Source organism: Nerophis lumbriciformis, linkage group LG38 (assembly GCF_033978685.3).
Source record: "Nerophis lumbriciformis linkage group LG38, RoL_Nlum_v2.1, whole genome shotgun sequence".
NCBI classification, from domain to species: Eukaryota; Metazoa; Chordata; class Actinopteri; order Syngnathiformes; family Syngnathidae; genus Nerophis; species Nerophis lumbriciformis.
Window position 1 is genome coordinate 9,225,000 of NC_084585.2, and position 24,112 is coordinate 9,249,111.

Sequence of the window (24,112 nt, forward strand, 5' to 3'; positions counted from 1 at the left end):
GGGAGAGGGAAGTCTGGGCTTCCCTGCTTAAGCTGCTGCCCCCGCGACCCGACCTCGGATAAGCGGAAGAAGATGGATGGATGGATGGATGTTAGATCCACTATGGACTGGACTCTCACTATTATGTTAGATCCACTATGGACAGGACTCTCACACTATTATGTTAGATCCACTATGGACTGGACTCTCACACTATTATGTTAGATCCACTATGGACTGGACTTTCACAATATTATGTTAGATCCACTATGGACTGGACTCTCACCAGGGCCGGCCCGTGGCATAGGCCGTATAGGCAAATGCTAAGGGCGCCGTCCATCAGGGGGCGCCACGCCAGTGCCACAAATGTTGGAGAAAAAAAAAAAAAAGTTGGTACTATTATTTCTAAATACAAAAAATAATCCCACGTTAATTAAAATGCAAAGTAAAGCCTATATAATAGAAATATTATTTGTTACAACATTCGGCCCCCCCCCCCCCCCCCCCTCCTCCCCCCGCACGGTGCGCCCCCTCCCTTCCCGTATCATGACTCTTTTTGGACGTCACCACATCAAAAAATCAACACAAGATGTCAAAACGGCCAAAACTGTCAGGTGCCCAGGGAAGAAAAAAGAGAAAAGAGGAGGAGGAGAAACGAGAAAAAGACAAGAGGTAGCAGGTAGGTAACGTTAGCCTACATGAAATTATTTGTCTGTTACAGAATGTGATAGTAACCTGGCTTTTTAGCATTAAGCTAATGTTACATGATTCGGCAATTGCTAATCAATAAATAGCTAGTTCTGTTTTAACGTCGGGTTAATATTGTGGAGGGGGCTAAATTGTTATGGAAAATAATAATGTAACGTTAGGTAATTACAGTACTCCCACCTTACATTCCTCAGGGACATTTGTATTAGATCTTTTAAGCAGGTGTTTTTTGTTTACATTGTTATTGCCTTCTGGTTAGCTAATGTTTGCCCTGCAGGTAATAGTCACTTTTCCACCCCTTTATATATTAGGTATAGTTGTAAGCCTAGTTGTTAAAGTGCACATCATTAATGTAAATTAAGCAATATGTATGTAAAAAATATTGTATTTCATATATTCATTTTTTATTTTTTGCATTCATTTATTTATTCATATTTTTTTTATCTTGTTAACTATTCTGATTGTTAATTTGCTTTCTTTAAGTAAAAAAAAGGTCAAAGACAAAGCTATTCGGTTTCTTGTGCGTATATACACATCACTGCCGATGTGGGGGGGCGCCACCTAAAATCTTGCCTAGGGCGCCAGATTGGTTAGGGCCAGGCCTGACTCTCACTATTATGTTAGATCCACTATTGACTGGACTCTCACTATTATGTTAGGTCCACTATGGACTGGACTCTCACTATTATGTTAGATCCACTATGGACTGGACTCTCACTATTATGTTGGATCCACTATGGACTGGACTTTCCCAATATTATGCTAGACCCACTCGACGTCCATTGCATCTGGTCTCTCCTAGAGGGGGGGGCATCACCCACATATGCGGTCCTCTCCAAGGTTTCTCATAGTCATTCACATCGACGTCCCACTGGGTTGTAAGTTTTTCCTTGCCCTTATGTGGGCTCTGAACCGAGGACGTCGTTGTGGCTTGTTCAGCCCTTTGAGACACTTGTGATTCAGGGCTATATGAATAAACATTGATTGATTGATTGATTATATTCAATTGAATATAAGTTGAAAAGGATTTGCAAATCATTGTATCCTGTTGTTATTTACCATTTACACAACGTGACAACTTCACTGGTTTCGGGTTTTGTAATATTGTGCACCTTGCAACTTTTGAGCTGGTCAGGAATCTGCTTCATCCATTCCCTCTTGTCCGTCAGGTCCTCAATGCTGCCGGGACGTTCGGCGAGCGTGTAACTAATAGTGCTGAACTCCTCGCATTCCTGGACCACACAACAGGAGTTCAGGACGACATTTTTCGGAAAAAAAAAATTCAAGTCCTTAACATCCAACTTACTTCATCCACTAGCTTTCGTAGCTTCTCGACATGGTTTTCCAAGGTCGCCACGGCTAAAGCCTTTGATTTATTCAAAAGCACCTGACGTACTCCCTCAACATGCACGATAAATGCACCAATGATAATGGAGGACGGCAGGGATTTATGGAGCTCTTCTCTGTCTGTGACATGCTGTTCCACTTCTTTTTTTATCACCTTGGATGTCTTCTCGTCATCAGCGCTGGATCTGGAAAAAATCATAAGAGATAGCAGGGAAATTCTACTCGACTGCGAGGGATTTAAGAACCACTTACGCAAAATGCGCCGCTAAGTCCAAGTTGTAAAGCTCGATGTATTTGGCGTATTCAGCAGCATACGCTTTGAGGGGTATGATGGCTTTTTTCAGCGCTATGCAGATCTTCTCTCTCAGCTCTTTTACTTTTGGCTCGCAAAGATTCACTGACTCCAGCACAGGCTCGTCACCGAATAACAAGCGCTTCATCAAGAACTAGGGAAGAACAGACTTGTCATCACTCTCCATTTGCACAACATTCTTGGAACATGAGCACACTTTACATACTAAACTAGTGATGTGCAGATTGATACTGAAATAATGATACCGCCGATACGAGATCTTCATGCTCTGATATCGATTCTCAAATCAAAATATCGATACTTTTTATACTTTTGTTCAGGGGTGTCTAAACTTTTACCACTAAGGGCCGCATATTGAAAAGTAAAATTATGGGGAGGACATATTGATATTTCTTAATTTACAAAAATGCTAAAAACAGATATTGTGTCAGCTTTGTATTATTTAGGGATGTCCCGATCCGATATTTGGATCGGATCGGCCGCCGATATTTGCCAAAAAATGCGTATCTGCAAGGCATGGGAAAATGCCGATCCAGATCCAGTTTTAAAAAAAACTCCAGTCCGTGTTTTCCAACGCACCGATTTAAATAATACATTCCACTTTTCTGCTGCTCCCTAATTTCCGTTTCGCATTTTGTCACCGATTCTGTTCATAACCTTTATGGACAGAATTTCTAGGCGCAGTCAGGGCGTTGAGGGGATCTGGTTTGGTGGCTGCAGGATTAGGTCTCTGCTATTTGCAGATGATGTGGTCCTGATGGCTTCCTCCGGCCAAGATCTTCAGCTCTCACTGGATCGGTTCGCAGCCGAGTGTGAAGCGACTGGGATGGGAATCAGCACCTCCAAGTCCGAGTCCATGGTTCTCTCCCGGAAAAGGGTGGAGTGCCATCTCCGGGTTGGGGAGGAGATCTTGCCCCAAGTGGAGGAGTTCAAGTACCTCGGAGTCTTGTTCACGAGTGGGGGAAGAGTGGATCGTGAGATCGACAGGCGGATCGGTGCGGCGTCTTCAGTAATGCGGACGCTGTATCGATCCGTTGTGGTGAAGAAGGAGCTGAGCCGGAAGGCAAAGCTCTCGATTTACCGGTCGATCTACGTTCCCATCCTCACCTATGGTCATGAGCTTTGGGTCATGACCGAAAGGACAAGATCACGGGTACAAGCGGCCGAAATGAGTTTCCTCCGCCGAGTGGCGGGGCTCTCCCTTAGAGATAGGGTGAGAAGCTCTGTCATTCGGGGGGAGCTCAAAGTAAAGCCGCTGCTCCTCCACATCGAGAGGAGCCAGATGAGGTGGTTCGGGCATCTGGTCAGGATGCCACCCGAACGCCTCCCTAGGAAGGTGTTTCGGGCATGTCCGACCGGTAGGAGGCCACGGGGAAGACCCAGGACACGCTGGGAAGACTATCTCTCCCGGCTGGCCTGGGAACGCCTCGGGATCCCCCGGGAGGAGCTGGACGAAGTGGCTGGGGAGAGGGAAGTCTGGGCTTCCCTGCTTAAGCTGCTGCCCCCGCGACCCGACCTCGGATAAGCGGAAGAAGATGGATGGATGGATGGATGGATTTTCCAGCACACCTTCAACACATCCACAGGTCTGTGGATTCTCCCGCAGTTGCTTTTAGCTGCTGGCATTACACGACAGGCTCTTCTCACTCTTTCCTGTGTCTCCCTCTCACAGACAGCAAGTGCACCTTCTTACACACGTCACATACTGTCACGACATACGTCACATACGTATACGTCCTCTCCCAGCAGAGACGTAGCAGCATGGCTAACATTAGCTGTGATGCTAGCGCAGCCGTGTGACCAACGTTCCCTCTGCGCATAGCAATTATATGCCACGCACAAAATCAAATAAAAAAAATAAGCGCATAACAATTTTCGACACACGGACACGACAGAGAAAACAGTTTTCGTCATCATTGTTCAAATATTGTAACGTCTGTCGAGACGCTTATCTCCATTCGGTGCCACACGCACACACCATCAAAATGCCGAGGCAAACATTTCCAGATCAACACCGTATGAAAAAATTTGTGATTTTTTTAGTTGTGATTTCCTTCTCTGCATGAAAGTTTAAAAGTAGCATATATTAATGCAGTATGAAGAAGAATGTTTTAATGTAGACATGCAAGCCTTGAAAGAAAAATTTTAAAATCAAGACTACATTTCCTGCAAATGGGTGCATTTCTACCCTATATTTTAACTTTAGATTTATTCTCATATCAAAGTCTTTTGGCTGTCTTTTTGACACTTACATCCGGCGCCCCCCTCCACACCCTGGATTATAAATAATGTAAATAATTCAATGTGATTATCTTGTGTGATGACTGTATTATGATGATAGTATATATCTGATAGTATATATCTGTATCATGAATCAATTTAAGTGGACCCCGACTTAAACAAGTTGAAAAACGTATTCGGGTGTTACCATTTAGTGGTCAATTGTACGGAATATGATTGTGATTATATGCATCAAGTGTTCATTCAAGGCTGAGGCAAAATATCGAGATATATATTGTGTATCGCAATATGGCCTTAAAATATCGCAATATTAAAAAAAGGCCATATCGCCCAGCCCTAGTTTCAATGATGCCATTTCTGTTTGTCATGTATAATTTTGTCTATTTTGTGTTTATCCTTGAATAAACAGGTCAGTTTCTTGTTACCAACCATTGTGTATTATTCAAACTCCCCTAATTCAGCTGGCTAGTTGTTATCAAGAGTACTAAAATCCTTTTCAACATGATTCTGACAACTAAGTAGGCTAAATAACTTTAAACTTTAATACATGCTCGGATAGGCCAATATCGGTCAGTATCGGTATCGGTCAGTATCGGATCGGAAATGCAAAAACAATATCGGTATCGGATCGGAAGTGCAAAAACCTGGATCGGGACATCCCTAGTATTATTAGTGGCAAAGTACAGTACAGGCCAAAAGTTTGGACACACCTTCTCATTAAATGTGTTTTCTTTATTTTCATGACTTTTACATTGTAGATTGTCACTGAAGGCATCAAAACTATGAAAGAACACATGTGGAGTTATGTATTTAACAAAAAAAAGTTAAATAACTGAAAACACGTTATATATTCTAGTTTCTTCAAAATAGCCACCCTTTTGCTCTAGTCTAAATACTTTTTCGCACACTCTTGGCATTCTCTTGATGAACTTCAAGAGGTAGTCACCTGAATTGATTTTCACTTCACAAGTGTGCTTGAAGCTCATCGAGAGAATGCCCAGAGTGTGTGGAAAAAGTAAAGTATTTCGAAGAAACTACATTATAAAACATGTTTTCAGTTATTTCACCTTTTAATGTGTTCATTCATAGTTTTGATGCCTTCAGTGACAATCTACAATGTAAATAGTCATGAAAATAAAGAAAACGCATTGAATGTGGAGGTGTGTCCAAACTTTTGGCCTGTACTGTATATTATTAATAATTATTAGTTAAAAAATTTCAGCTTTTTCTCATTATTGATTTTTTTTTGTCTTTTTTCTTACATTTTTACTGTTTCTTCCCATGTAAGAATAGGATAAAACAACTAATACAATTGTGTAACTGCATTACCTAGTATGTAAAAAATTCTATGAAACAGTGTTTATTATGGTTGTTGTAACTTTTCAAATGAATTCATAAGTTATTATTATTTTAATTAACTAACTAAACTTTGTTTATATTTTCAGTATATCTTATTTTGAGAGCTTCTAATATTTTAGATCAGGGGTGTCTGAACATTTGCCACCAAGGGCGCCATACTGAAAAGTCAAGTATGGGGAAATGTTTATATTTCTTTATTTTAAATAAATGCTAAAAAAAAAAAAAAAAAAAAAAAAGATTATATATATTTAAAGACAAAACATTGTGTTTAAATCTAAACACAAAGGGAAAACTTTGTGTTATAGGTGACTACGTACAATTTTAGTATTATCAGTTTTTAAAATTCAAATTACATTCCACATTTCTACACTTTTTTCTTACATGTTTATTGTTGTTTTTCTTAGTTGGATATGTTATTTGAAAATACACTACTTTTTAAATTTAACGTATATTTGCATAAATATTTGCATAAAGTATCGGTATCGTTGATACCAGCCTGAACTTTACTTGGTATCAGATCGGAAAGAAAACCAGTGGTATCGCACATCCGTACCCTAAACTTGCTTTACCTTATCCAGCATGGGTATATTGTGCGTCACCAGAATGCCCTCGTTGAATAGGTTTAAGATACAGGTCTCAAAATTCTCCAGAGGTGTGCTGTAATGTACTTCGGTCTCATTCAAAAGCAAGTCCACCTGGAACAGAGGCTTGTTTTTTGGCCTAGATGGAAACAAACGGGTGTAATTTAAACAATAATACCATATTTTCTGGAAATAAATAGGACGCTACTTTTTCCCCCCCCCCACACTTTAAACCATGCGGCTTATAAAACGGTGCAGCTATTTCATGGATTTTTCTTCCCTTGTGGCCATAATCTGTTGTATTCAACAAATAGTTTTCATAGAACACTGACATACACTGTAAAGGTGTGTTATTGTTTGTGCTACGGCGCCATCTTTTCCACTAATTCCCTCCTCCGGGTAGAAAATGTACTTCCTGTTACAGTTCCTTGAACCAAAAGTATTCGTCAATAGCGAATTTGCTCAGAGTGAATGTTCATTCATCACTCCAAGCAACGTTTGTTAAGTTTAACAATATAACTAAAACAATTCATAGTGGTGTTTAATGCATATTTGAACATGCTCTCTTAATTTAATCAAGCTAGCGTTGTTAGCATTAGTGAATATGCAAACAAGTGTCGTCGTTGGTATTATTAACTTACAAAAGCATTCTTTTTCTATTGTTTCAGTTTCTTAAATTCACCAAAATTTCACCGTGGAGTTATTGAGTTCGTTTAGCTGATTGGAGAGCGAGCTTCTGCAGTTAGTTTGTCCATGACGATGATTTCTGTTTTGTGTGATCACCCATTTTACTACCCTGTTAAAGACACCGTTTGGAAACAATTAAGGTAATAGATATTTACTAAATCTTTTGTACCAATATATACTGTATCTGAGGCTTATAGCCCGGTGCGGCTAATACGGGGGTCAACAACCCGCAGCTCTCAATCCTCATGTGGCTCTTTAGTGCTCCCTGGAGCCTTTTTAAAAAAAGGATTGAAAATGGAAAAAGATGGGGGAAAAAAATATTTTTGTTTTAGTATGTTTTTTGTTTGAGGGCAAACATGACAAAAAACCTTCCCAATTGTTAGAACTACCACTGTTTAATATGTTTGTGTGTATGCTTCCCTGATGAGAGTATTTGGTGAACATCGTTTTGTCCTACTCATTTTGGCGGTTCTTGAACTCACCATAGTGTGGACTGTGACGCAACAGTTTGTTTACATGTAAAATCTTCCACTCCTCCTTTGTCTCATTTTGTGCACCAAAAGTTTTATACTGTGCGTGAATGCACAAAGGTGCGCTTTTTGATGTTATTAACTTGTTGGAGTGCTAATCAGTGCATGACTGCAAGCTAATCAATGCTAACATGCTATTTAGGCTAGCTGTATGCACATATTGCATTGTTATGCCTCATTTTTAGGTATATTAGAGCTCATTTAATATCCTTTACTTTTATCCTCTTTGTATGTAATTTAGTTTTGCATGTCTCATAACACATTATCTGTATTTAATATTGGCTGCATGATAGTTGTTTGTGTGCCATGTTGTTCCAGACCACAGCAAACATTACCTAGCTTGCCAAAGATTGTAATAAATGTATTAAAAGAAGACAGCCTGCCGTTTCCTTTAACTTGGACACACACACATCTATACATTTGGCCATTAAAAGCCAGTAATTTCCAGGAGTTATCTCCATTCTGAGTAGCCTCTGATTAACTAATGGTTTCCAATGTTGGAAAAATGTGTAGAATAAATATAAAATTTAGGTTTGCTTCAGCCTGCGACACATAGTCATTTTCATAGTAGGCTATTATAGCTAACATAAGACACTTACGTCATGTGTTGCCTTCATTATAACACTTATGTACGGCTTTTCATATTATGCGGCTTCAGACAGATTAGTTATTTGTATTTTTGATCCAATATGGCTCTTTTATTTCTTCTAATATTTGGTTGGTGTGGTTTTAAATGCCGGTGTCCTCTGCAGCCCCCGGAAAATACAGTGCATAGCCCTGTCAAAGACTCTATTCCGCTTATCATTATTCAGGATCATGTGTGAGCAGGAGCCTATCCCAGCTGACTTTGAGCAAGTCTGAGTACGCCCTGGACTGGTCACCAGTCAATCAAAACATCAAATCGTCGAACAGCATCATAATGAAAGTTGATTCCGATATTTTACTTAATCGCAATCCAATCTAATCCCCTTCATTTATAGACAGTGTTGGGACTAACGCGTTACTGTAACGGCATTAGTTTCGGCGGTAACTAGTAATCTAACGCGTTATTTTTTATATTCAGTAACTCAGTTACCGTTACTACATGATGCGTTACTGCGTTATTTTACGTTATTTTTTATGTAGTATCGGCTTGAAACAGAAGATCTGAGTGTGTTTTATTGGAGCGCTGCAGTGTCGTCCTTCTGAATGTTTTTGTGTCACAAGCCGGAGGCGCGCTCTGTGTGTGTCTGGGTGTGGGTGTGGGGAGGGGAGGAGAGGGGGGGGGCGTGTCTGTGTTTACTAACAAAGGAGCGGCAGTTGACTCGAGTGTCTTAAAGGGGAACATTATCACCAGACCTATGTAAGCGTCAATATATACCTTGATGTTGCAGAAAAAAGACCATATATTTTTTTTACCGATTTCCGAACTCTAAATGGGTGAATTTTGGCGAATTAGACGACTTTCTAATATTCGCTCTCGGAGCGATGACGTCACAACGTGGCGTCACATCGGGAAGCAATCCGACATTTTCTCAAACACCGAGTCAAATCAGCTCTGTTATTTTCCGTTTTTTCGACTGTTTTCCGTACCTTGGAGACATCATGCCTCGTCGGTGTGTTGTCGGAGGGTGTAACAACACGAACAGGGACGGATTCAAGTTGCACCAGTGGCCCAAAGATGCGAAAGTGGCAAGAAATTGGACGTTTGTTCCGCACACTTTACCGACGAAAGCTATGCTACGACAGAGATGGCAAGAATGTGTGGATATCCTGCGACACTCAAAGCAGATGCATTTCCAACGATAAAATCAAAGAAATCTGCCGCCAGACCCCCATTGAATCTGCCGGAGTGTGTGAGCAATTCAGGGACAAAGGACCTCGGTAGCACGGCAAGCAATGGCGGCAATTTGTTCCCGCAGACGAGCGAGTTAAACCCCCTATCGACCCTAGCTTCCCTGGCCTGCTGACATCAACTCCAAAACTGGACAGATCAGCTTTCAGGAAAAGAGAGCGGATGAGGGTATGTCTACAGAATATATTAATTGATGAAAATTGGGCTGTCTGCACTCTCAAAGGGCATGTTGTTGCCAAATGTATTTCATATGCTGTAAACCTAGTTCATAGTTGTTAGTTTCCTTCAATGCCAAACAAACACATACCAATCGTTGGTTAGAAGGCGATCGCCGAATTCGTCCTCGCTTTCTCCCGTGTCGCTGGCTGTCGTGTCGTTTTCGTCGGTTTCGCTTGCATACGGTTCAAACCGATATGGCTCAATAGCTTCAGTTTCTTCTTCAATTTCGTTTTCGCTACCTGCCTCCACACTACAACCATCCGTTTCAATACATGCGTAATCTGTTGAATCGCTTAAGCCGCTGAAATCCGAGTCTGAATCCGAGCTAATGTCGCTATAGCTTGCTGTTCTTTCCGCCATGTTTGTTTGTGTTGGCATCACTATGTGACGTCACAGGAAAATGGACGGGTGTTTATAACGATGGTTAAAATCAGGCACTTTGAAGCTTTTTTTTAAGGATATTGCGTGATGGGTAAAATTTTGAAAAAAACTTCGAAAAATATAATAAGCCACTGGGAACTGATTTTTAATGGTTTTAACCCTTCTGAAATTGTGATAATGTTCCCCTTTAACATGGAGATATTCTCACTTCTTTTTTTTGTCGATCACAAAGAAAAAAACATTTTAGTTCAATGTAAGTTGTGTCTTGGACAGTGTTGGGTTAGTTACTGAAAACCAGTAACTAGTTACAGTTACTAGTTACTTTATTTCAAAAGTAACTCAGTTACTAACTCAGTTACTTACACCAAAAAGTAATGCGTTACTGTGAAAAGTAACTATTTAGTTACTTCTTCTACTTTTTGTTTTTAAAGCTCCCATTACCATTATCATTTCAGTACTGTTATTGCACTGAAGAATAATACAATCTGTTGATCAACTTGACATGCATTTGCATCACTGAACTCTGCTAAGCAATGTGGTCTACATACAACACACAAAGACAAAGATATGTTTCAAAGGGCCAACTTATTTCAGGCCAGAACAAACTAACAAAACTATTTTAAATAGCTGCAACATAACATACATAAGTAACAAACAGCATAATAACACTAACACTAACACTAACCACGTTAAACCCAGATTCCAAACTAACAAAGGTCTTAACTCATTCTCTTTCTATGCCACTTCAATATGGAATCCACTCCCAACAGGTGTAAAATAAAGGGCATCTCTATCCTCCTTCAAAACCGCACTAAAAGAACACTTCCAGGCAACTACAACCCTAAACTAACACCCTCCTTTCCACATAATACCTCTTCGGATTGTAAATAATCAAATGTAGACATTTTTTCTTATACTTTCTGATCTCTCTCTCTATGTCCACTACTTGCTATACATATCCTACCAAGTCAGTCCTACACTGTTTCAATGTCCATTTCTCTGATGATGCAATTGTTGATGCTGATTGTTGATGACAGAAGTGTTGATACCAACCAAACCTAATCCCCCCCCCATATCCCACATCCCGGATTGTAAATAATTCAATGTATATACTCTGATGATTATCTTGTGTGATGACTGTATTATGATGTTAGTATGTATTTGATAGTATATATCTGTATCATGAATCAGTGGACGCCGACTTAAACAAGTTGAAAAACTTATTCAGGTGTTACCATTTAGTGGTCAATTGTACAGAATATGTACTGTACTGTGCAATCTACTAATAAAAGTCTCAATCAATCAATCAATCAACAACATAGCTGTAAAGCTGGCTTCACCTAAGGAAGGCACACGTGACATACACAGAGCCTAACCAGGCAGATTTGAATTGTTGTTTTGGGCAGTAGACGGGATCTTTGATCCAAGACACAACATACATTTAACTAAAATGTTCTTTTCTTTGTGCTCGACAAAAGAAAAGAAGTGAGAATATCTCATACTTGCCAACCCTCCCGAATTTCAGTGCCTCTCCCTGGGACAACCATTCTCCCAAATTTCTCCCGATTTCCAGCCGGACTTAAGGCACGCCCCCTCCAGGTCCGTGCGGACCTGAGTGAGGCAGCCTGTCGTCACGTCCGCTTGGCCAATCAAAAAGTAACCACAGAACACTATACCGTATAGTCGTATAGTGTTCTGTGGTTACTTTTTGGTTGGCCAACGGTTTACGTTGTATTGCGCACCCCCCCTCCCCTCCCCTCCCCTCCCCTCCCCGCACCCACACACACACACACACACACACACGCACACACACACACACACACACACACACACACACAGAGAGCGCAGAGGAAGAATCAGAAGCATGTCATTGCTTCGCTGCCATAAAACACGATCAGATCCTCAGTTTCTAGCTGATACTACATCAAAAATAACGTAAAATAACGCAGTAACGCATCATGTAGTAACGGTAACTGAGTTACTGAATATAAAAAATAACGCGTTAGATTACTAGTTACCGCCGAAACTAACGGCGTTACAGTAACTCGTTACTTTGTAACGCGTTAGTCCCAACACTGGTCTTGGATCAAAGATCCCGTCTACTGCCCAAAACAACAATTCAAACCTGCCTGGTTAGGCTTTGTGTATGTCACGTGTGCCTTCCTTAGGTGAAGCCAGGTTTACAGCTATGTTGTTATTATGCTGTTTGTTACTTATGTATGTTATGTTGCAGCTATTTAAAATAGTTTTGTCAATTTGTTCTGGCCTGAAATAAATTGGCCTTTTGAAACATATCTTTGTCTTTGTGTGTTGTATGTAGACCACATTGCTTAGCAGAGTTCAGTGATGCAAATACATGTCAAGTTGATCAACACATTGTATTATTCTCCAGTGCAATAACAGTACTGAAATGAAGGCTAAAAGGGCATTAATGGGAGCTTTAAAAAAAAAAAAAAGTAACTAAATAGTTACTTTTCACAGTAACGCATTATTTTTTGGTGTAAGTAACTGAGTTAGTAACTGAGTTACTTTTGAAATAAAGTAACTAGTAACTGTAACTACTGGTTTTCAGTAACTAACCCAACACTATTTATAGAGCACTATTAACAACAAAACTGTCTCCAGAGTGCTGCACATAAAAAATAAACAATACAAGTAATCAAATGACAAGCATTTAAAATGAAACAAACATAGTCGCTTCGTTTAAAATACGTGAAAGTCTTACTTGTAAGGGCTAATGATGAGGTCGTCCCCCCACGCCATGTCGTCAGGGCACGTGTGCACGCTGCAGCACGCGTCCATAATCAACTTGCTCAGGCAGAGCAAGGAGTCCTCTACAAGGTTGCGTAGGGAGTCCTGCAGGTTGTAGTGCACCACAGCCATCAGTTTGTTCAGCTTGGTCACCATGTACATGTCCCATTTCGACTCGCTCATGTTGTACGCGCCTTTGCCGATGTTCCCCAGGTTGTGTCGGAGGCTGTACGTCACCGTGATCATCCACGCCTCCCGCAGGAACAGGCTTATCTGGGAAGAATCAAAAAGGTTGTGTGCGTTTTTAGCTGTTAACAAATAAACTAAGGGCCTGATCTGCTAAGATCCAAATAACACGCGCTAAACAGCGTGTGCAAAGTTATAAATCTGCTGATTTACTATGGCGTCACATTAGTGCCAAAAATCCGAGCGCATAAAAACTGTTATCGCGCGCTGATTCTCCACTTCGTGAGCGCGCGCGCGACACCCTTTTGCGCGCGCGCGGTGCCTTTTTGCGCGCGCGGTGCCTTTCTGCGCGCTCTCTGTGTACTCCTGGCATCTCTCCTCGCGCTGTCATGTTTCTTTTTGGCACTTTGGGGGCGGGTATGCTTAGACGGCCCCTCCTTTCTGATTGGCTGTGAGCATTTTTTATATGACCAATCATTCTCCAGTGTAGCAACGTTGTAGCCATCTTACCTCGGACATCTAGCCTCAATCATTACATTGATGTCAATGGTACATGTACTAATTAAATTACCATAATTTGCTCGATTTTCGACCAATTTACAAACGGTTTGCTTTGTTACAAATCTTATTACATGTAGATATGACATAGGATGCTGTACCTGTTGAAATTACCTCTTTCGGTTTAAAAAAAATGACTTAATTGTGCAACATAGTTGTGTAGGGTCAGTGTTAGTCAGTTCTCTGATTATTTTAAACTGTTTCAGAATAAATTATTAAAAGCTATTTTTAACATTTTAAAAACAAAATTCAAAGATTATTTCATTAATTTTATGGCTGAATCAAAAGAAATTCCATAAATTAGAAAACAAATGTTCAAGAAGAAGTGAAAATATAAAATAATGTTATGGTTGGATGTTATTGCTGGTGGACCAGTTCTGGCTGAAAGATGTGATTATGGTGTTTGTTGTCTTATTATTTATTTGGGTCACATTTTGTATTACCCTGTATTGTGTTTATGTGGTATGAAATAACCTTCATCAGCGCTCGACATTTTTTTATCCACTTCTTCCTCCGTAAATCTTGATACATATTGACGATGACCCGCCCTGCTATAGTTCTGATTGGCTCTGAGCATTTTTCAGCATTTTTCGCCTGACCAATCAGAAAGAAGGGGCCGTCTAAGCATACCCGCCCCCAAAGTGCCAAAAAGAAACATGACAGCGCGAGCAGAGATGCCAGGAGTACACAGAGAGCGCGCAGAAAGGCGTCGCGCGCGCGCAGAAAGGCACCGCGCGCGCGCAAAAAGGCACCGCGCGCGCAAAAGGGTGTCGCGCGCGCGCACGAAGTGGAGAATCAGCGCGCGATAACAGTTTTTATGCGCTCTGATTTTTGGCACTAATGTGACGCCATCATTTACTAAGTGATCTACTAAGACTGCATGCGAAATTGATGCGTGCAAAAGTGGTGCATGTACTGTGCGGCTGTTACTATGGAGACAGTCATGGCCCTCCACATTCAGACGGGATGAAAGTGCAAATTTGCTTTCACTTTCCCCACAAACAGATTGTGTAGTCTCTCTCCAAAAGACAACTGTTTTGTCTAAATTAATGTTTTAGTTATCTCAATCGCAATTTTAGTCTAATTTTTTTTTTTTTACTTTATTATTTCTTCGGTCAATGGTCAACAAAATAAACAAACAGTTTTACGTAAACAAACAGATGTACATTCATAAATTAAAAAAGAAATGTTGCAGACCGAAAGGGTTTAGGCTGAAGTTGAACACTTATTGCGCCTAACCCTATAAACAAATTCAAGTACAAGAGGAGCTTCCAAAAAATATGAAATTTCCTTTTCACAACATATTATAAATACACCTTGTACACAACATAAATACTGTTCAATGATATACACTTAAAACAAGTAAAACACTCCAACATAAAATCTGCTTAGTGAGAAGAATTATCTTATCAGACAGAAAATAAGCAAATCATCCATCTTCTTCCGCTTATCCGAGGTCGGGTCGCGGGGGCAGCAGCCTAAGCAGGGAAGCCCAGACTTCCCTCTCCCCAGCCACTTCGTCCAGCTCCTCCCGGGGGATCCCGAGGCGTTCCCAAGCCAGCCGGGAGAGAGAGTCTTCCCAGCGTGTCCTGGGTCTTCCCCGTGGCCTCCTACCGGTCGGACATGCCCTAAACACCTTCCTAGGGAGGCGTTCGGGTGGCATCCTGACCAGATGCCCGAACCACCTCATCTGGCTCCTCTCCATGTGGAGGAGCAGCGGCTTTACTTTGAGCTCCCCCCGGATGACAGAGCTTCTCACCCTATCTCTAAGGGAGAGCCCCGCCACCCGGCGGAGGAAACTCATTTCGGCCGCTTGTACCCGTGATCTGGTCCTTTCGGTCATGACCCAAAGCTCATGACCATAGGTGAGGATGGGAACGTAGATCGACCGGTAAATCGAGAGCTTTGCCTTCCGGCTCAGCTCCTTCTTCACCACAACGGATCGATACAGCGTCCGCATTACTGAAGACGCCGCACCGATCCACCTGTCGATCTCACGATCCACTCTTCCCTCACTCGTGAACAAGACTCCGAGGTACTTGAACTCCTCCACTTGGGGCAAGATCTCCTCCCCAACCCGGAGATGGCACTCCACCCTTTTCCGGGAGAGAACCATGGACTCGGACTTGGAGGTGCTGATTCCCATCCCAGTCGCTTCACACTCGGCTGCGAGCCGATCCAGTGAGAGCTGAAGATCTTGGCCAGAGGAAGCCATCAGGACCACATCATCTGCAAATAGCAGAGACCTAATCCTGCAGCCACCAAACCAGATCCCCTCAACGCCCTGACTGCGCCTAGAAATTCTGTCCATAAAGGTTATGAACAGAATCAGTGACAAAGGGCAGCTTCGGCGGAGTCCAACCCTCACTGGAAACGTGTCCGACTTACTGCCGGCAATGCGGACCAAGCTCTGACACTGATTATACAGGGAGCGAACCGCCACAATCAGACAGTCCGTTACCCCATACTCTCTGAGCACTCCCCACAGGACTTCCCGGGGTACACGGTCGAATGCCTTCTCCAAGTCCACAAAGCACATGTAGACTGGTTGGGCAAACTCCCATGCACCCTCAAGGACCCTGCCGAGAGTATAGAGCTGGTCCACAGTTTCACGACCAGGACGAAAACCACACTGTTCCTCCTGAATCCGAGGTTGGACTATCCGGCGTAGCCTCCTCTCCAGTACACCTGAATAGACCTTACCGGGAAGGCTGAGGAGTGCGATCCCACGATAGTTGGAACACACCCTCTGGTTCCCCTTCTTAAAGAGAGGAACCACCACCCCGGTCTGCCAATCCAAAGGTACCTCCCCCGATGTCTAAGCGATGTTGCAGAGTCTTGTCAACCAAGACAGCCCCACAACATCCAGAGCCTAAGCAAATCTCACCCTTATTTGAGATATTTCATCTGACTTAGATTTCAGTTTTTGCAGTGCACAATGTGAGCGCTAAATGATTATATTTGCACACTGAATGGATTATTCTCTCTATTTTGCTCATTGTGCGCTATCAAGTCTGCACGTGTTCGAATACACGTAAACCTTTAGTAGATCAGGCCCTACGTGTTGACAGGGGAAACAAAATGTTGCAATACCTGAGTCTGCATTTGGGCCTGGTTTGCTTCAAACTCGTCCAATCGCAGAGGTTTGGTTAAGGACACGTTGAAGAGTTTCATGGTCGCTAGTTTGTTACACTCGAACCTGATTTCCGATAACGTGTAGATCACTTGAGGCTCTGTCAGCATGGACTTGGTGATGAACGCAGCTCGGTTCTTCTTGTAGCTAAAGCGAGGAACTGTTACGCAGCCTGCCCAGAAAGTCATGTCCCATGTTAAAATTGGTAGGTCAATCCTGAATAAAACACACACTTCCTCGCTCACCTATAAGTGGCACATGCTCAGGTTCCTTCTGTGGCACCACGATGTGGGAAAACTCCTGCGGGTCGCATTTCACCATTTTATCCAGGATGAAGCGGTTCATGGTACGGTCGTAATCCAGCTTGACCTCCTTCCCGAGTCCTTCTACAAACTTTTGTACACTGCAGTGAAAATGTTTACAATGTCAACAACCTGGCTTTGATTCACAACTAGAGATGTCCGATAATATCGGACTGCCGATATTATCGGCCGATAAATGCTTTAAAATGTAATATCGGAAATTATCGGCTTCAAAATTATCGGTATCGGTTTCAAAAAGTAAAATGTATGACTTTTTAAAATGCCGCTGTGTACACGGACGTAGGGAGAAGTACAGAGCGCCAATAAACCTTAAAGGCACTGCCTTTGCCTGCCGGCCCAGTCACATAATATCTACAGCTTTTCACACACACACAAGCCATACAGGTCACACTGAGGGTGGCCGTATAAACAACTTTAACACTGTTACAAATATGCGCCACACTGTGAACCCACACCAAACAAGAATGACAAACACATTTCGGGAGAACATCCGCACCGTAACACAACACAAACACAACAGAACAAATACCCAGAATCCCTTGATGTACTAACTCTTCCGGGACGCTACAATATAAACCCCCCGCTAACCCCTACCCCCACCCACCCCAACCCCGCCCACCTCAACCTCCGCATAGTCTCTCTCAGGGAGAGCATGTCCCAAATGCCAAGCTGCTGTTTGGATAGATAGATAGATAGTACCGTATTTTTCGGAGTATAAGTCGCACCGGAGTATAAGTCGCACCTGCCGAAAATGCATAATAAAGAAGAAAAAAAACATATATAAATCGCACTATGAAAAAAACTGCGACTTATAGTCCGAAAAATACGGTCCTTTATTGATTCCTTCAGGAGAGTTCCCTCAGGAAAATTAAAATTCCAGCAGCAGTGTACAGAATTCAGATCGAATTTAAAAAGTAAAAAGTAAATAACGGGGGTATAAATGGATACAGAATAGAAAAATATTACAATAAGAATAAGAATAAAAATAAAAAGCGACAATGAGAATAAAAATATAACAGTAAAATAATAAAACCTTACAAATTCAATAGGTCCTTATGTCCCATCCGCGGGACATAATAAGAATATAACAAGAGAAACTAGGCAGTAGTGACCATGTTATGAAAAAGTATTGCACTGTTATTGTTTTGAGGCATGTTAAAAAAAATAAGGCACTTTGTGACTTCAATAATAAATATGGCAGTGCCATGTTGGCATTTTTTTCCATAACTTGAGTTGATTTATTTTGGAAAACCTTGTTACATTGTTTAATGCATCCAGCGGGGCATCACAACAAAATTAGGCATAATAATGTGTCAATTCCATGACTGTATATATCGGTATCGGTTGATATCGGAATCGGTAATTAAGAGTTGGACAATATCAGAATATCGGCAAAAAAGCCATTATCGGACATCTCTATTCACAACCAATCTTGAAGATATGACTCACATGTCTAGTTTAAGGCCGTGGCCTGAGAGGGCACGTCTTTTGATGTTGTGGAGACACTGTGGATCCAGAGATGGGGTTTTCTCCCAGATAGGCATGCAGTCAACAATCAAGTTGTAGAGGATGAGGGCTTCTGTGTTCTCCCTCTGGTGCATGGCAAACTGGATTCGTTGGACAAAGACTCGCGGGTCCTCGGCACTGAACAGCAACCGGATCCTGGGTACCCAGTACCTATTGCCCGTTTGCAGGCAACTCTCCTCATCTTTTAGCTTGCTGTTTTGGCGAACCTTTTCTACCAAGTACTGACATTTCTCCTCATTGTAGTCAAGGACGCCCACTAGATGCCAGCTGTACTCCGGTGATGGGGGAGGTTGATCATCTACTGATGCCACACAGAAAAACGCCTGGTAAAGTAATGCTTTTGAATTGCAAAACCCAAAACCAGTGAAGTTGGCACGTTGTGTAAATGGTAAATAAAAACAGAATACAATGATTTGCAAATCCTTTTTAACCTATATTCAATTGAATAGACTGCAAAGACAATACACTTAACTTTCAAACTGGTAAACGTTGCTATTTTTTGAAAATATTAGCTCATTTGGAATTTGATGCCTGCCATATGTTTCAAAAAAGCTGGCACAAGTGGCAAAAAAGACTGAGAAAGTTGAGGAATGCTCATCAAATACTTATTTGGAACATCGCACAGGTGAACAGGCTGATTGGGAACAGGTGGGTGCCATGATTGGGTTTAAAAACAGCCTCTATTAAATGCTCAGTCATTCACAAACAAGGATGGAGCGAGGGCGACCACTTTGTGAACAAATGCGTGAGGAAATTGTCCAACAGTTTAAGAACAACATTTCTCAACCAGCTATTGCAAGGAATTTAGGGATTTCACCATCTACGGTCCGTAATATCACCAAAAGGTTCAGAGAATCTGAAGAAATCACTGCACGTAAGCGTAATAAACATTGAATGCCTGTGACCTTCGACCCCTCAGGCGGTACTGCATCAAACAGCGACATCAGTGTGTAAAGGATATCACCACATAGGCTCAAGAACACTTCAGAAAACCACTGTCAGTAACTACAGTTTGTCGCTACATCTGTAAGTGCAAGTTAACACTCTGCTATGCAAAGCGAAAACCATTTATCAACAACACCCAGAAACGGCACCGGCTTCACTGGGCCCGAGCTCATCTAAGATGGACTAATGCAAAGTGGAAAAGTGTTCTGTGGTCTGACGAGTCCACATTTGAAATTGTTTTTGGAAACTGTGGACGTCGTGTCCTCCGGACTAAAGAGGAAAAGAACCATCCGGATTGTTAAAGGCGTGAAGTTGAAAAGCCAGCATCTGTGATGGTATGGGGGTGTATTAGTGCCCAAAGGATGGGTAAATTACACATCTGTGAAGGCAGCATTAATGCTGACAGGTACATACAGGTTTTGGAGCAACATATGTTGCCATCCAAGCAATGTCTTTTTCATGGACGCCCCTGCTTATTTCAAGACAATGCCAAGCCACGTGTTACAACACTGTGGCTTCGTAGTAAAAGAGTGCGGGTACTAGACTGGCCTGCCTGTAGTCCAGACCTGTCTCCTATTGAAAATGTGTGGCGCATTATGAAGCCTAAAATACCACAACGGAGACCCCCGGACTGTTGAACAACTTAAGCTGTACATCAAGCAAGAATGGGAAAGAATTCCACCGGAAAAGCTTCAAAAATGTGTCTCCTCAGTTCCCAAACGTTTACTGAGGGTTGTTAAAAGGAAAGGCCATGTAACACAGTGGTAAAAATTTAAAGTTAATAAATATTTGCAAAAAAAATTTTTGTTTCTCAGTTTGATATTAAATATCTTGTCTTTGCAGTCTATTCAATTGAATATAAGTTGAAAAGGATTTGCAAATCATTGTATTCTGTTTTTATTTACAAATTACAGAACGTGCCAACTTCACTGCTTTTGGGTTTTGTATTTACGTTTTGTTTTGTTTTACCAAACATTTCTGTGTCATCTGTAAGCAGTAACGCTTTTGATGGAATTGGTCTTCGATCAGACGATCCTGGAGCTATTCCCATGGAAAGCCAGTCGCGGGCAGTCCGACCATCGTATTCCTCGTTGTCAAATATCTAGGATGAAAATATTTGCACCAAAAACGGCGTTTGACTCATTAAAGTCTATACACAAGTTGCCAACGGCGTGCCAGGCTCACCTCAAGTGGAAGATACGGCGACAGAAGAGGCTGCTCATCACTGCTGTCCAAACAACGCGGTATCAGATGATTGGAGTCAATGTTTTTTTCTGCCAAAAGTTGTTCAAAATTAAGCTTCAAATACTCCCGTCGACACCTTTGGAAAAGAGAAGATATCTTGAGTATATGAGGATCGAACTGTGGATTTACTTGGTCACGCAAAGACCGTACATACCGTTCTTTTTTCAAATCGCGAGGGATTTTGCCGCTGATGGTTTTGTAGGGCATCTGGACCTTGGGTGTGTCTCCGCCACGGCTGAAGTATGACGTGAGTAATTGCTTTGAGCATGGTCCGTAATAATCTTTCTCATCAAACTTGTATTGGGCAAACGGGGACTTTGAGCTTGTGCCTGCAAGAAAGGGAAAGAAGAGGATGGAAGTATTGTAATAGCAACGTTATTTGCAAACTCAGAGCGTCTGCAATCGAACTCACGTGTCTTGGTACTAATGTGTGTGTCTGTATGTCAATGTGTGTGTGTAATCAGAGCCGTGTGTGCGTGTTTTAAGTATTATGATCTGTCCATCTGTAGTTTGATGTGTGGGTGTTAGAGATGCGCGGATAGGCAATTATTTCATCCGCAACCGCATCAGAAAGTCGTCAACCATCCGCCATCCACCCGATGTAACATTTGATCAGAACCGCACTCGCCCGCACCCGCCCGTTGTTATATATCTAATATAGACGATGCAAGGCATTAGTGAGGTTATAAAGCTTTTGCCTGTTAAAGAAAGGAGACTGATCCAATGCAGCACAGACATTCGCGTGCCACGCTGTCACGACCCAGACGCACACCAGTGCGCAATCATATGGGAGCCGCGCTGAGCGCACCTCCAAGCGCGTCTCGCTGCCGGCGACGGCCAGATATGGGCCCACGCTCCAGCGCCATCCATTTTCAGGGCTAGTTGATTCGGCAGGTGGGTTGTTACACACTCCTTAGCGGGTTCCAACTTCCATGGCCACCGTCCTGCGGTCTATATCAACCAGGGTGAGCCCCACCCCTTTCATGAGCGCACTACGCGCGGAGTGACCCCTGTTACGCGCCCCCGGCAACAGGGGTGGAAAGCAGGTAAGCTGCGCGGGCGGAGCGCGCGGAGTGACCCATGTTACGAGCCCCCGGCCACGGGGGTGGCGGGCAGGTAAGCTGCTTACCTGCTGCGCGTGACGCCGGCCGCGGCGAAAGCGGACGAGGCGGGGTGTCGGTGCGGTGGGCGCGGTAGTGACCCTGGACGTGCGTCGGGCCCTTCTCGCGGATCGCCTCAGCTACGGCTCCCGGTGGGGCCCTCTCGGGGGAAGGGGCCTCGGTCCCGGACCCCGGCGAGGCGTCCCTTCTCCGCTCCGTAAAAGTGTCCATCTCTTTTCTTTTTTTTTCTTCTGTTGTGGCATATGCAGCAGGTGCCTGCTCGTTTTTCGTATGTGGGTAACAACATTTAACTATGTATATATATTTCCGAATTGGTTTAACTGCCACCCGCAAAAAAAAAAAAATTAATCCGCCCGACCCGACCCGCGAGCGGATAAAATCTTAGTTTTTTTAATTTCATCCGCCCGATCCGCGGATAATCCGCGGACTCCGCGGTTGTGTCCGCAAACCGCGCATCTCTACTATGTATATATATTTCCGAATTGGTTTAACTGCCACCCGCCTGAATCTATTTAAAATCTAATTTTTTTTTATTTCAACCGCCCGACCCAACCCGACCCGCGGATAAAATCAAATTTTTTTTAATTTCATCCGCCCGATCCGCGGATAATCCGCGGACTCCGCGGTTGTGCCCGCAAACCGCGCATCTCTAATATATATGTATATATAAATAAAATAAATACTTGAATTTCAGTGTTCATTTATTTACACATATACACACACATAACACTCATCTACTCATTGTTAAGTTAAGGGTTGAATTGTCCATCCTTGTTCTATTCTCTGTCACTATTTTTCTAACCATGCTGAACACCCTCTCTGATGATACATTGATGTGTGGCACTCACAAAAGTGCTTTCATCAAATGCATTAGAGTCTGGAATTTTCCATCTTTCCCTAGCATGGCCCAAAACCGGTCAATCTTTGCTTCTTGAGGAAGATCTTCAGTGCCAAGCACTTGGTAGTCCACTACTTCTTCCCGGAGGCTATCCAGGTCCAATCGCAGCTGCGGCTTGGAACTTACAAGCTGTTATGAGAGTAGCGTACGTAAGTGTGTGTGTGGCCCTTTAATAGGTGAGCATGTGAGGTGAGTGACGTCAGTGAGTGTGTGGGCGAGAGAAGAGAGGGAGCGGTAGCGTGAGTGCGGGCGCGGACTAGTTTGTTTGTGTTGGATTGGCTGTGTGCAAGCAATCAATAAAGCAAGATTTGCAACTAATCGCCGGACTCAGGCAGGAAAGGTGCAACAAAGCATATTTCTTCATCTTACTCGTGGTCGGCGTCGCCATGGCTGAATCTTCCTCCTTCTTCTGCTTCGTCTCCTTGTTGTGTGCGCAGTTGTGCACTGCACTCTCTAAAAGCCGTATATGTTATTGATGTACAGTAGATGGCAGTATTGTCCTGTTTAAGAGTGTCACAGCATTGCTGTTTACGGCAGACGAACTGCTTTACGGTAGACAAAAAATGTGACTGCTGTTGTTGTGTGTTGTTACCGCGCTGGGAGGACGTTAATGAAACTGCCTAACAATAAACCCACATAAGAAACCAAGAACTCGCCCTCCATCATTCTACAGTTATAATGTGATTGGGCAGGGACACTGTTTATATCATGGGAAAGCGGACTCAGGTCTGCATGGAGCTGGAGGGGGCGTGGCCTCCAGCTCCGCCTGAATTTCGGGAGATTTTCGCGAGAGGCGCTGAATTTCGGGAGTCTCCCGTAAAATCCGGGAGGGTTGGCAAGTATGCCGTTATCAAACATGGCTTTGTGCATTTCTGCTTGTCTGACGGTATCACGGTATTTATTTATCATATTTTCCTTATGTTCACTACTTTTGTTTTACCTCTCTTTTTGAAATGTATGCATTTAGAGTAGCTGTAATGTCGTGAATAAAACAGCTCGTTAAGACGACACCTGGATCCCTTCTCTTATTGTTACATCGACATATGACACGCCATATCATACTTCTGTTTTTGCTAGTCTCGTTTTAAAGCAACAAACTCAACAGAATATAAACGCTACTTCTGTACATGTTGAATGGGGGGAGACGGCAGCAAGACAATCGGTTCATTCCGAGACTATTAAATTTAGTCCACCTCCACCACAGCTGACATCAAAGACATGCACACTAAAGATCATTCTAACCCGA

The 24,112-nt window shown here is 42.7% G+C and overlaps 1 protein-coding gene across 1 annotated transcript in view; it reads right to left on the reverse strand.

Moving 5' to 3' along the window:
* The window catches only part of dnah1 (dynein, axonemal, heavy chain 1), a 175,343-nt gene that overhangs the window by 144,023 nt on the left and 7,208 nt on the right, over positions 1-24,112 (reverse strand). The window contains exons 4-14 of the mRNA XM_061932510.2: positions 21,002-21,176; positions 20,788-20,923; positions 20,572-20,704; positions 18,580-18,958; positions 17,053-17,210; positions 16,768-16,979; positions 12,905-13,203; positions 6,517-6,667; positions 2,287-2,480; positions 1,994-2,219; positions 1,800-1,919 (exon numbers count right to left, since the gene is read on the reverse strand). Coding sequence (XP_061788494.1) covers positions 1,800-1,919; positions 1,994-2,219; positions 2,287-2,480; positions 6,517-6,667; positions 12,905-13,203; positions 16,768-16,979; positions 17,053-17,210; positions 18,580-18,958; positions 20,572-20,704; positions 20,788-20,923; positions 21,002-21,176 — 2,183 coding nt within the window. The remainder of the gene's footprint in view (positions 1-1,799; positions 1,920-1,993; positions 2,220-2,286; positions 2,481-6,516; positions 6,668-12,904; positions 13,204-16,767; positions 16,980-17,052; positions 17,211-18,579; positions 18,959-20,571; positions 20,705-20,787; positions 20,924-21,001; positions 21,177-24,112) is intronic.